The sequence below is a fragment of the Charadrius vociferus genome, unplaced genomic scaffold, assembly GCF_000708025.1.
Source record: "Charadrius vociferus isolate BGI_N301 unplaced genomic scaffold, ASM70802v2 scaffold174, whole genome shotgun sequence".
Taxonomy (NCBI): domain Eukaryota; kingdom Metazoa; phylum Chordata; class Aves; order Charadriiformes; family Charadriidae; genus Charadrius; species Charadrius vociferus.
The window spans coordinates 132,941-144,914 of NW_009648441.1; the positions used below are offsets into that span (position 1 = coordinate 132,941).

Here is an 11,974-nt window from a genome sequence, read left to right on the forward strand (position 1 = left end):
GGGGGTAGGAGTGTCGGCCGGGCTCTGCTCCGGGCTGGCTGGGCTTCTGTTCTTCAGAGGTAACCGGGCAGGAGGTGAGGAGAGAGAAGGAGGCGGGGAGGAGGAGGAGGGGCTGTTGCTGCTTTCTGAGGTGTACCCGAATAGGTAACGGCTGAGCATCTGTTGGGAGAGAGTAGCGTAAAAACAAGCCTGATTGTTTTGTCTTGTTCTGTTTTCTTAAAACCGATGTACCTAGCGCTTAGGACAGCGCTTAGGAGAATCGTCCCGTGTCTTTCAAGGGACCTACTCTTAAGATGATGCTGTTCCCGCGTTAGTGACAGCTTTTTACTGTCGCTTTTCTGCAGCTTGGACTTGGAAACCCTCCTTGGGATTGCTTTGTTACCTGTATGTTATCAACTGATGTCTTACGTGTGGTTAAGAAAATATACTTTTTTTTCTTTATAATTTAGCGGTAAAGGTAAAGAATTTGTGAAACAGTTTCAGGGAGCTTGCAACTTGGATGCAACCTTAAATCTGATTTTTAATCCTTTTAAATTCTGCTGCTGCTTAGCAGAAACTGTGAGATGGCATTTAATTTTACAAGTACTGAGAAAGAGAGCAAAAGAACTGAGGGGTTCCTAGTTCATTGGCTGCGTTCTGAGTAGATCATTGTGACAAGGCACAGTATCATGTCTTTAATACTACTGCTGTGTTTTAATTTTAAAACACTTAATGTTCCAGGACCTTAGTATGAGTCCAGCTTTCCTGCTCTTTTCTCCAGTGTTTTACTGCTGTAAATGTCACTGATCTTAGCCTTTCCTTTCTAACTTGTACAGTAAGAAACACTGAGTACAGTGAGTACACTCCTTTTTGTGAATTCCTCTCCTCTCGTGTCACATCATTCAAGAGGCTGACAGAAACATTGGTCTTGGTTTCAGTATCTTTGATGTCTATTTCAGTGATCTTGTTCTAGAAAGATACTAGCTTGCATTAATAAACTGTTCTAAAAGTGTTGTGCTTTAAGCTGTGATCCAGAAGTTCCTGCTAGGAAAACTTCCTGAATTTTGTACTTTTTTACAGAGAGTCGCAGAATTAAAAGGCACAAAGCAGACAGCAACGTGTTCAGCTGCTAGCACATCATCTCATCCTGTCAAGAGAAAAACTATTGACACAGAAAATACAGACTTGAAGAGAGTGAAAGGTAAGGAGAGTAAAATACTTATCAAGCACTCGCCAGAATCTAGCCATTTTATCTTGATTGGTTTTGTTGTGTTTTTTTTTTTTTTTCCTGTGTTGAGTTTATGTCAGTCTGTTGTGGCTGGAAAGGGAAGAAGCCTGTTTTGTGCTTTCTCTGTGAGTTCACTGATCAAGAGAAAACTGCAGTTTTGGTAGTTTACCTAGTTTTCTTCTGGGATTTTGGGTTAAATTAGATCATGGAGCTGTGGGCTTGTTCCAAACAGAACCAGAAACAGTGTAAATTAAACAGTAGAAACACTTGTGCCAAAGTGGTGTTAAATTGGATCAAGCCACTGGTTTACTTCAAACCATGCATGAAAGTTCATGCTAAAGGGTAGGGTTTTTTTTCCCCTTGGTGCTATTGAACATGTAAATGTGCATTTGTGAACTTGCTGCTGTAGTAGGAATCTGTTTGAGGGATATATCTTTTAAAGGCATGGGTTGTAAGAAGTGATTCTTGGCTGTTATACAGGTGAAGACGAAAAGCCGCATACCTCTACATCTGGGTAAGTAGATCTTATGTATGAGTTTTTTGTAACTGTACCAACTGCTGCAGTCTCACCCCATTCTTCCTCATCTGTCTTTCCTAGTCAAGGGTAAAGATTCAGAGGTCAGCAGATCCCCGCTTCTGCTCATTTTCTAATGTCGGTGTATATTTCTGAACATGGCAGCATCTTCCCTAGTGCAGATGGGAAAAATCATGGTATTAGCTCACGAGTCTCTGACAAAACAGTAATTCTTTTACTGTCACTATCAGACTTTTAAGGATTAATACGTGGTGGTATTACACACTTTGCTGGAATGAAAATTAACTAGATTGTGGCATGCGCTCTAATGCTAGCATACTGCAGAAGAGATGGCAGTCTGAAATTAAGACAAATTTTAAATGTTTATTTAAATGTACACTGAAATTGTATTTATTCACAAAAATACTAAAAATGGTCATCAACAGATCTTTATTAAGATGTTTTTTGTCACTTAAAATTAATGTAAATGGATGTCTTGCAGTTGAACTCTCACAAATACAGGAGTGTATTTGACTTCAAGGGATTGGATTAAGCATTTTACTGCCACTAAAGATATCTGATGGTATTTGGACATCTTTGTGGTGTTGGTAGATGTCACACGAGGCCTGCAGGTCTCCTGTACACTTCTTCACAGGATAAATTATTATTATCTTGCAGAGATGTCATGTTCGGTTATCTTGACTCTAGAAGACACTTACCTTGTAGAAATTTTGAGTGTGCATGCTAAAGTAACAGTTGAGAGGTTTGTTCATTATTAAACTGATCGGTATGATTATTTTAAAATATAACCTGGAAAAATGTTTGGCTTGGAGGCCTGCAGCTATCCTAAGCATATCTGGGTGTTCTCACTGCTGAGCCTGTGTGGCTCTTCTAAGCTGCAGTTCTGAGCAGCAGTAGGTACCCAAAATAAGTAGTTGTGTAATATGTGAAGGTTATCAAGGTTTACGTGACATTAGTATGACCGCCGAGTTATGAATTTTGTATGTAATGTGTTCATAGCAGGTATAATATACCTGATCAATGATTCAAATAACTGAACGCGGAAATAGAATTACCTAAGCTGCCATTCCTCCAGATGCATTTTGTTATGGGATATTTCTGTTAATCAAATACAAAAATGGAACTGAAATGTGATTTCAGAATTAAGCCAAGCATTTATGGGAAACTTCAAATGAAAGCAACGAGTATGTGCTGTCTTCAGACAGTGGTTACATTGGTAGTTCAGGGTATTGCACAGTATCTAAAAGATTTTAGAAGCCAGAATAGGCTTCAGATGCTAGACTGTAAATGATTTCTGTGAAGTTTGAGATAGTTATGTTGTGTGTTCTTACTAGGCTACCAGCAGATTTCTTTGATGAAACACAGCAAGATAGTGCAAATGAACAGCTTTCAAAGGGTCCAGGTCCCAGTTTATTGTCAGGAAATTACGATGATGACGACGATGAAGAAGAAGAGGTACCAGATGAATCAAACAAATCTTCTGTTATGCATAAAACTGAAATTCCACCTCCAACTCAAGAAGCAATAGCTGATTCTCTGCCTGCAGGTAATGCTGACTGAAATAGGAAGTGATTCAGTAAGGAGAAGCTGTGTTTTAGCTGATGATGGAAGGGTTTTAATTTTTTTCCTCTAATTACTCCTATTAGCTGGTTAGGGTGTGTAATATCAGAAGTAGAGAAAGGAGATTCTTTGCTAGTTCGTTATTGTGTGGTGTTTCTCAGCATGCTTATTGATTTTATGTTCTAATTGTTTGAGGCTGTCAAGTGAAATAATGTCTGGCTGTTCTTCCCTTGGTTAAGTAAGGCATTAATTGAAATTCCTGTCTAGTCAGAATTTTATAAAGAAGCTTGAACAGTTCTTTTTGTTCATAGGCTTCTGTCCTTTCTTATAGACTTCTTTGACAGCAAAACTACAGCTGCTCCTATAGTTTCCCATTCAGGATCCATACAGAAAGCAGAGATACAAGAGAAGATAGTGGAAAGGTAAGCAGTCAGATATTGATCAATTTGGGAATCATAACAGACTGTGATCACTTAAAAATGCGACAGATTTCTAACTTGTATTCAGAATAGTTTGTGTGTATGTCAGCCTCTAACGTTATTTCAGACAGGTATTTCGCACCCTAGGGGCAGGATAAGAGATGGAGCAGTGCCATACAGTGTCTGTTAGACATCTCTAATTGCAAATTTTAACATGGGGTACTTTTGAAGCTTAGTGTCTACCGCTGCTTTTAACTGTTTAAAGAAAACCATTTGCTTTTTCTGTAGTCATGGTTCGGCTCACTTGGGCACTTCTTTAGACAGTGGTTTAGGCTTCCAAAAGTGGAGACTGCTGCTAAAATGTTTGAGTGCTCAGCACACTGGAAAGAACAGTTTAAGAAGCTCTTGTTTTGACAGCGAGGTTTAAACCTGTCTGTGCAGTTCCTTGTGAGTTAGGTAAGACTAAACTAAAGTTTTGATGTTTGTAGGTAAAACTCGGGAAATAAAACAAACGTGTTTCATTTCCTTTTATAAAAGATCGTGGATTTTATTCTTGACTATTTTTAACTCTACAATAAAGCAGGTTGTAAAGTGTTAACTCAGGATAATAGTAATCAAACATTTCAGGAAAGAAAACACTGCTGAAGCTTTGCCAGAAGGTTTCTTTGATGATCCTGAAGTGGATGCAAAAGTAAGTGATCTGCTCTCTTTATGCTGCTGGATTTATTTCTGCCAGTTGTAATAATTTTCTGAGTAGTAAGGATGCTTTTCCAGGTAATTAGTCATACCAGAATATAAGGAAATGACTGAACTATTTCATTCTGTATTAATTAGAAGACATGAAAAGGGGACAGAGGCGGGCAGGAAGAGCTTGTTAAATCATCTCTCAGAATGTATTTTTGATTGTGGTTCCTTTGTGGCTCTTAAAGAAAATGTAAGAAATGTTATGTGTTGGTTAAAATGCTGGACTGAGATTTGGCCAAGCCACCTGTTACTTTTCTTTCTTTGAGTCATCCCAGGAGAAGCATTTAATGTGATTTGTATATCCAATTCTGCTTCAGAATTGAGGATATAAAAATAATTCTCTAATGTCCTTTGAGAGATCCTGTTGAAAAGTGTTAAGAGTTACTATGTGACTGACATTATACATCCTGTTAGAATGAAAATAGCTAGATTATGGTATACACTGTAATCTCTAGTACTGCCATACTACAACAGTGAACTCTTGTCTTTTACCACTATGAGTTTTGTTGATTCTCAGAAAAGAAATGTGGGCATTCAACGTGTTTCTTAAAAAAAAACCCCATAACTAAAGATCTTGGAATTGATAAAAATAATTCATACTTCCTTCAATTTACGCAGTACCAAATCCTGACCAAAATAAACACTGATATTTGAAATACAAACTTTTTTTTTATTTACCACAGATTTGATGGCTTTCTTGTTTTCTTTACTGAAATAAAAGTGGTGTAGGCTCAAAGTCTCTTTTATTTTCCTTAAGTATATTTCCCTATTGTTCACACTGTAGAAGGCTGCTGGTGTATTTAAATTGGATTGTGAGGTCAAGCCATGAGTTCTGATTTGGAGATCTTCCAAATAATGCTGCTTTATGTTTAGTTAGTCCCACTGTCCCAATTACAAGCTTAGGTGTCTCTTATTTGCTCTGGCAAGGTTATTCCCCACGTGTTGGCATATGTGAACAGTTTTGAATAATGACATTTTGAATATTGAAATGTGTAGCTGAAAAAGCCACACTTTTTTTTTTTTTTTTTTTTTTGCATATGATCAAGTGTTAAATTTTTCGAATACATAGTTTCATCATGAGTTGAGAAGAAGTGGGAATGCCTAGCAGGCAAAGGAGAATCTGCTTGTATCTGTGAGGACACTGGTTAGTGATCTTTGTTCTGGTTGTTGCCTCAGTTGACAAAATTTACAAGTGGATATGTGTTCTAATAAGCTCTTCCCTGAATCGCTTGCAGGTGCTCTTCTTTTTAATGAGCCCTTTCTAAGTTTAGTTAATATGCAGGGGAAGGAAAATGTTTGTGACATTGCTTATATTGAGATGGCTGTGTATAATTGGAATTACGCACAAAGTTGTCATTTTCAGAATTAACAGTGACCACTTAGCAGGGAGATTGTGGGCTTGAAAAATGGTGGTTCTTTACATCAGGAATTATTAAAGCGTATAAATTCTGGATTAGATAAATATTTCAAAGAAAAATAATATCTTTAGTGTTTAAATTTATTGTAAGAAATACAAATAATTATGAATTACAAAAGACAACCACAATGCATAATAACACAGTACATACACATATGATAGAAATAATCACAGAACAGAAAAATGAAATGATGACTATTACTTCCCAGTACGTAGTTTGCTTGGAAGCTTCTAATTTATTCTATAAACTTAATTCATACTACTGGATTTTGTATAATCATTCAGGAACAAAACGTACCAAACTGTTGTCTTTACCATGATAGTGACGAACGTGTTACCAAAAGAGAGGAATGAATAAAGGAAAAATAAAATTAATGCAAAAAGATGAAAGATGGTGTCATGAATTATTCTGTTCAAACTGCTTAGTTCTCCTAGCTATATAATTTCCACCCAGTCCAGAGCAAAGCATAATCTGTCATCTAATGTATTTTATATGCCACATCTTCCAGTCATGAATTGTGGAAGTTTTGTTTACACAGGTAGATTATCTTGTTTACTTGCTTATTTTAAAAGCACAATCTGTTTTTGATTACCTTAATTGTAGATCTTAAATGCGTTCTTACAGCTACTACTTTTTCAGTCTTGTCTTAGTAATCAATGCAGTCTAGCACAGAAGAAAAAGCTTTGCATGTTGTTAAAAATGGTATGTAGCTGTACTATTTCTTCTGTTAGCCAAAAAAATTAGACTAGATTTGAAATGTAGTCAGACTATCTAACACCAGTCAGACTCGTGACTGAATCATTTGATATTGTATTTTATGCCAAAGACAAATAATTCACTGCTTTTTGGCTTGTGAGATAGCTACTATGTACAATTGAACAGGCATCTTTTAGAAGACTTTAACAGTTAGGTATCACCTGACATAGTGAAATTACAGACCACCAAATTAACAGACTTAGTTGCTGTTTTTAATCCAAACATTCCACACCATCCATTCTTAGTCAATTATTCTTTAATGATACAGTCAAGGGTGTTGTTTTAATCCAGGAGTAGAGTCCATTTTTTTTTCCTCCAAAAAAGTGTGCAAGCTGCATTCTCTTACTCATATACATTACTTACACTGAAGTATGTTGACCAGACTTTTCTGAGAACACAGCATAATTTATCCTATGTTTCCAGCTGTTTTACAGTGCCCCAAAGAGTCACTCGACATAAATTGTTAATAAGACTGGTTTTTCATGTTCCTTAGGTGCGGAAAGTTGATGCTCCAAAGGATCAGATGGACAAAGAATGGGATGAATTTCAAAAGGCAATGCGACAGGTCAACACAGTAAGTAATGGAAACTATTTTTATTGATTCTAAATACTATACACAATAAGGAAAACAACAGTTTCATGCAGCTCTGCAGAATTACTGACATCTGCATTTGTCAGCTGTTTGTTGCAATGCAGTGTGTGGTTAAATGCACTTTATAAATGAGCAAAGGGTTCCTTATATTTTCCACTTAAGGGAAATTAAGTTGAAAAAACATTTGATCAGGATCCAGTCATCAGTATATATCTAGTTACCTTTGTTATATTTTATTTAAATAAGGTAGCGTATACCTCAGATCAGTGTCCTGTATCCAAACAGAACATCATTGTGGGCTCTTCTTTAGATGAGATATATTCATATTTACACCTTGAAAAAAAGAGAACTAAACATCACCCGTTTGTCTGTCTTGTTCAAAAAGAATCTATAAAGCATAGGTAACCTGGGTTTTATGGTTAATTTAAATGTATTGGAAAGGAACCCCAAAATTTGGGAAAGTGACAAAAGATTTTGTGTCTGAGAAACATAAGTTGGCCACAGTTTTTTCGTACTTCCATTTTTTACTGTTTAGCATTGCTTGGAAAGTCTTCCCAGAACAGGTTTTTATCTGTCCTTTTGTACAATATAAAACTATCACTAAAGATACCTGGTGTTCTCAATCTTCCCCTAGAGTATTTGCTAGGGTTTTTTTTTTATTTTAATTGTAAATGATAGCTCATAGGTCAACTGCTAAGAAAAGTGGTGCAAAAAAATTTATCATTGCTCATTTTAAAGTGGTCAGCGCTATAAACAGAGCGAATGTTCATACAAAAGCAGTGGTGGATACATTTTGCTAGCATTAGCCATTCAGATAATTCTTCAGCTTAGAAGGAATCTTCTCAGTTATGCGTGGACCATTGATTGCATAGCATCTCCCAGACATTCAGATTTGAGAAAGTATATGCTGAAAAAAATAACAGGTTAGAAACACTTCGGGATCTAGTGTGAATATTTAACTAATACCTTCAATAAGCTTGTGTAATTAAGTCCCGAGCATGGGGATATAGCTCCTATTTCAGTCTCAGACTTTGGATGCTGGTAGTTTGTTTATGCTCAGTTTCAAATAGTAGTGTATTGAAAAATTCAAAAGGTTAACCCCAAAGCAGCCAAACTACTTTTAACTTTTAGTTTTAAGAAAAAAAAAACCAACAAAACATTTCCATTTCAAATTAAACCAGATCAGTTTTTTCTGTATTTGCCTCCAGAGTCTTTTGTGAAGGTGGGAGTATACGCATAGGAGATTGACACTGACTTGAGGTGTAGGGGAGGAAGGGAAGACACAGACATCAGAAAGGAACAACAGTGGAATTCAGGATGAAGGTGAATTTTCTTAGTGCTTTTCTGGTTTAGATTTCAGAAGCAATAGTGGCAGAAGAGGATGAGGAGGGACGACTAGATCGTCAGATTGGAGAAATTGACGAGCAGATGTAAGTAGATCAATTTTTCCTCAAACTTTCTGTTCTCCAGCAGTAATGGATCGCTATTTGACTAGAGTGGTAAAACCATTTTTAATTTTAATTTTCTTTCATTAATCGCCTAAATAGTTGAAGGAGAAAGACAGACTCCCTCAAATTGCAGAATGACACCTAATAAAAACATGACTTTTGTTGCAAAGTTATGTAATTATTTGCAAAGAGAGAATGCACTAGAATCACTGAAAATACAGCAAGCAGGCATGGGCAAAATAAAGCAATAGAAGGGAAATTCTTTGAACAGACTGTCCCTGTCAAATGTCCTAAATTGAATTCTTATTGATGTAGAATTAATGTGAACATTTTAAACAAACAAGGTCTGATATTCTGCACTGCAATTAAAATTTCAATAATGAGATTTGTGTTTTGACTATCCGTTTGCTGCACTGAAAACATCCTGTTCTGTGACTAACTTGCCTTGTTTCTAATCAAAGTTTACTTGAAGGTTTTGTTGAATGATGCACTTCATTGCATGAAGTGGGGTTTTTTGTTTTGTTTTGTTGAAGTGGTAGGTGTAGCGGTTGGATAAGCATTAATTTAAACTCTATAAGTAACCTGAAATACAGCTTAGTGGAACAGATTGTTACCATTATCATGTAGCTGAACACGTTGATTAACAATTGTTATGGCAATGGTAGTGACTGAAAAGAAAAAGATGAATTCTGATTTTAATGAACCTTGCAACAAAAAGAAGACAATAAAAATTAAAGCAACACTTAAGCCATCTGGCCAGATTTACATGCTACTGATCATGAGCATATAGTAACAATAGCATTGGGTTCAAATTGAGTTTGATAGTACAGGAGTGTCTTTTAACAATGTTCATGTAATTCCGGAAACAGCTTGAGCTGAACCTGGGTGTCTTTTAGCATTCATTTTTATCAGTAGCTTAGGATGCTATAGTACGTAGAACCAAATTTGGAAATTTGTAGAGAATTTCCAGGTTTGTTACCATAATTATTTTTCCCCAAAATAAGAGTTCCAAATAGATTTTTTTAAAGACTGTTTTTGTAGCTTTGTATTCTGAGTGCATTTAAATGCAGGCTATTTCTAATTAAATTAAAAATCAAATTCATTCCAGTTACATTCACATTTTCCTTAGCCTTCAGATCTTCAGCTGTGACTGTAAGTAATCATACTCAGATATGCAAGGGGAAACCGTATGTAGATAATAATCTTTCCCTGTTCACTCTTCCTAGCAAATAGCAATGAAAGAAGCAAATATCTTTAAATAAATCAGGCTGATACTACTTGGCATTTTCAACAAAATACCCTGTTAAAATTGCTAGTTATAAAACATATTTCAAGGACAGAGCTTTTAAAGTAAATTAAGTAAATTAAGTGTTTACTTAAAATGTTCTGTTATAGCACATGGTAAGTAGATAAAGGATCTGAACACTTGTGCTGCCTTTTTGTTTTCAGAGATGCCATCACTAAGTTATAAAAATTGATAGCCAGTTGATACCTCACCTTTCTGCCATAATGAAAAGGATAAGTGGAGCAAAGAATAACGTCTGTTCTTGTGTGGAAGTGGATATTGGTCTGTGGTGGTATTGCATTTGTTAGATACTTGGATTAGATCTCATTGCTAGAGAATTGACCACACACCTCTCCTCTCCCCTGGCCTCTTCCCGCTTGATTAATACAGAGAAGGTGCACTACCATATTGGAGCTTTTTTTAATCCAAAGTTGGAGAAGCAAAATCCAGCACTGTAGAAAATCCAATTAATGTGGAAAGTGTTAATAGGTGCTTTGCTTTTCAACAGTGAATGTTACCGCCGTGTTGAGCTTTTGCGTAACCGCCAGGATCTGATGAAGGAGAAGTTAAAGGAAGCCATGAGATTAAGAGCAGCACAAGAGAAAGAGGATGAGGCTATTGGTAGCGAAGATGAAGAAGAATTGCAGGATTTGCTGTCTCAAGACTGGCGGGTGAAAGGGACTTTGTTGTAGCACTTCTGCAACGTGACTGATATACTTGTTATCTGTGATGTTACTTCCATTCTTAGAAGTGGGATGCTTTTGTTAAATATTTATTTAAAAAGGATCGTGAGATGGTAAAGAGCCAAATGTATTAAAAAAATAATCTTTGTAGATCTACAATGGTGTATTACTTGCTGTAAAAACTGTATATTGCAAATGTTTTACAATATTGAATGTACCTTTCCTATTAAAATTATTAGTTTCCTACCAGAGGTATTTTAATGAGATTAATAAGTCACTGAATAATCTCTACGGTTTTGGAAGCATTAGATATATCTAGTGATTTTGAGACTTGGGTCATTGTGTATAGAAGTAAAGGACTTGCAAAAGTGATAGTGTATGGAGTTTTCCCAGCTTGGGGGGTTAGGGAAAGGAACATATTAAGCATTTATGTTATCTTAAAATTTGTAAGTGCTCTTCTGTCCGTTGCCCCAGCTCCCAATAAAATATGTACATTTTTTGCAGGATCCGTTACAGTTTCTCTGTGTATGTAAGGAGCAAGCTCAGAAATGTTGAGCTACAGCTTCTCCACAGTTTATACTCCGTAATGTGCCATAGGTAGTGCTGAATATTTTTCTTTATAATATCTCATTTTGCTTAGTGCAGCCATAGAGTAGCATACCTCACATTTCTCGAACCAGAGGGATGAAAACACGATGGTTACATATTTGCGTAACTAAATGAAAGGATGACAAAATGCCAGAGGGGAAGGTACTGCACTGGAAACTGATGAGGTAAAATTATTTATCTAGCTAAACACCGGAAACTTAATCTTTAAATGCTGTCTTGGGCACAGAGAGCATCTGAAATTGATTTCTGTTTGGATAAGCACAGATGAAGTAAAATCAGGTACCAACAAACTTGACAAGACTGGGACATAAAAAGCAGAACTACCTTGAGCTTTGGTAAGTGTGTCTTTTTTTTTTTTAAATGAGGCATATTTTTTCACTTTTGCAAATTTTAAAACATTTCAAATTTGCTGAGGACTTTTGAAAAAAAAAAAGGAGAAATGTGTGGTTTAATTTTTAGCAAATAGTAAAGTTGTGAAGGAACAGCTTAACATTCTCCTTTTTAAAAAAGATTCTAGTTTTAAAACAAGTTAGTGAGGTTTTAAAGGGAGAAAACAAGCTTTGCTGTTATGAGAGCATTCCAAGTACTTGCTTGAAAGATGTTTATTAACCAAGCAATAAAGAGCAAAACTAAAGCTAGACATTTGATTTTGGAAAAAAGACTTGATGTGGTGGGAGCCCTTTCCTTATTGTGAGATGCTTTTTTACCACTCCTGGTT

At 36.1% G+C, this 11,974-nt stretch overlaps 1 protein-coding gene across 1 annotated transcript in view; it reads left to right on the forward strand.

Annotated features, from left to right (window-relative positions):
* The window catches only part of ZNF830 (zinc finger protein 830), an 11,776-nt gene extending 882 nt beyond the window's left edge, over positions 1 to 10,894 (forward strand). The window contains exons 2-9 of the mRNA XM_009885450.1: positions 1,060 to 1,180; positions 1,688 to 1,721; positions 3,077 to 3,288; positions 3,634 to 3,724; positions 4,349 to 4,412; positions 7,133 to 7,213; positions 8,585 to 8,661; positions 10,473 to 10,894. Coding sequence (XP_009883752.1) covers positions 1,060 to 1,180; positions 1,688 to 1,721; positions 3,077 to 3,288; positions 3,634 to 3,724; positions 4,349 to 4,412; positions 7,133 to 7,213; positions 8,585 to 8,661; positions 10,473 to 10,656 — 864 coding nt within the window. The 3' untranslated portion in view covers positions 10,657 to 10,894. The remainder of the gene's footprint in view (positions 1 to 1,059; positions 1,181 to 1,687; positions 1,722 to 3,076; positions 3,289 to 3,633; positions 3,725 to 4,348; positions 4,413 to 7,132; positions 7,214 to 8,584; positions 8,662 to 10,472) is intronic.
* The last annotated feature ends 1,080 nt before the right edge of the window (positions 10,895 to 11,974 follow it).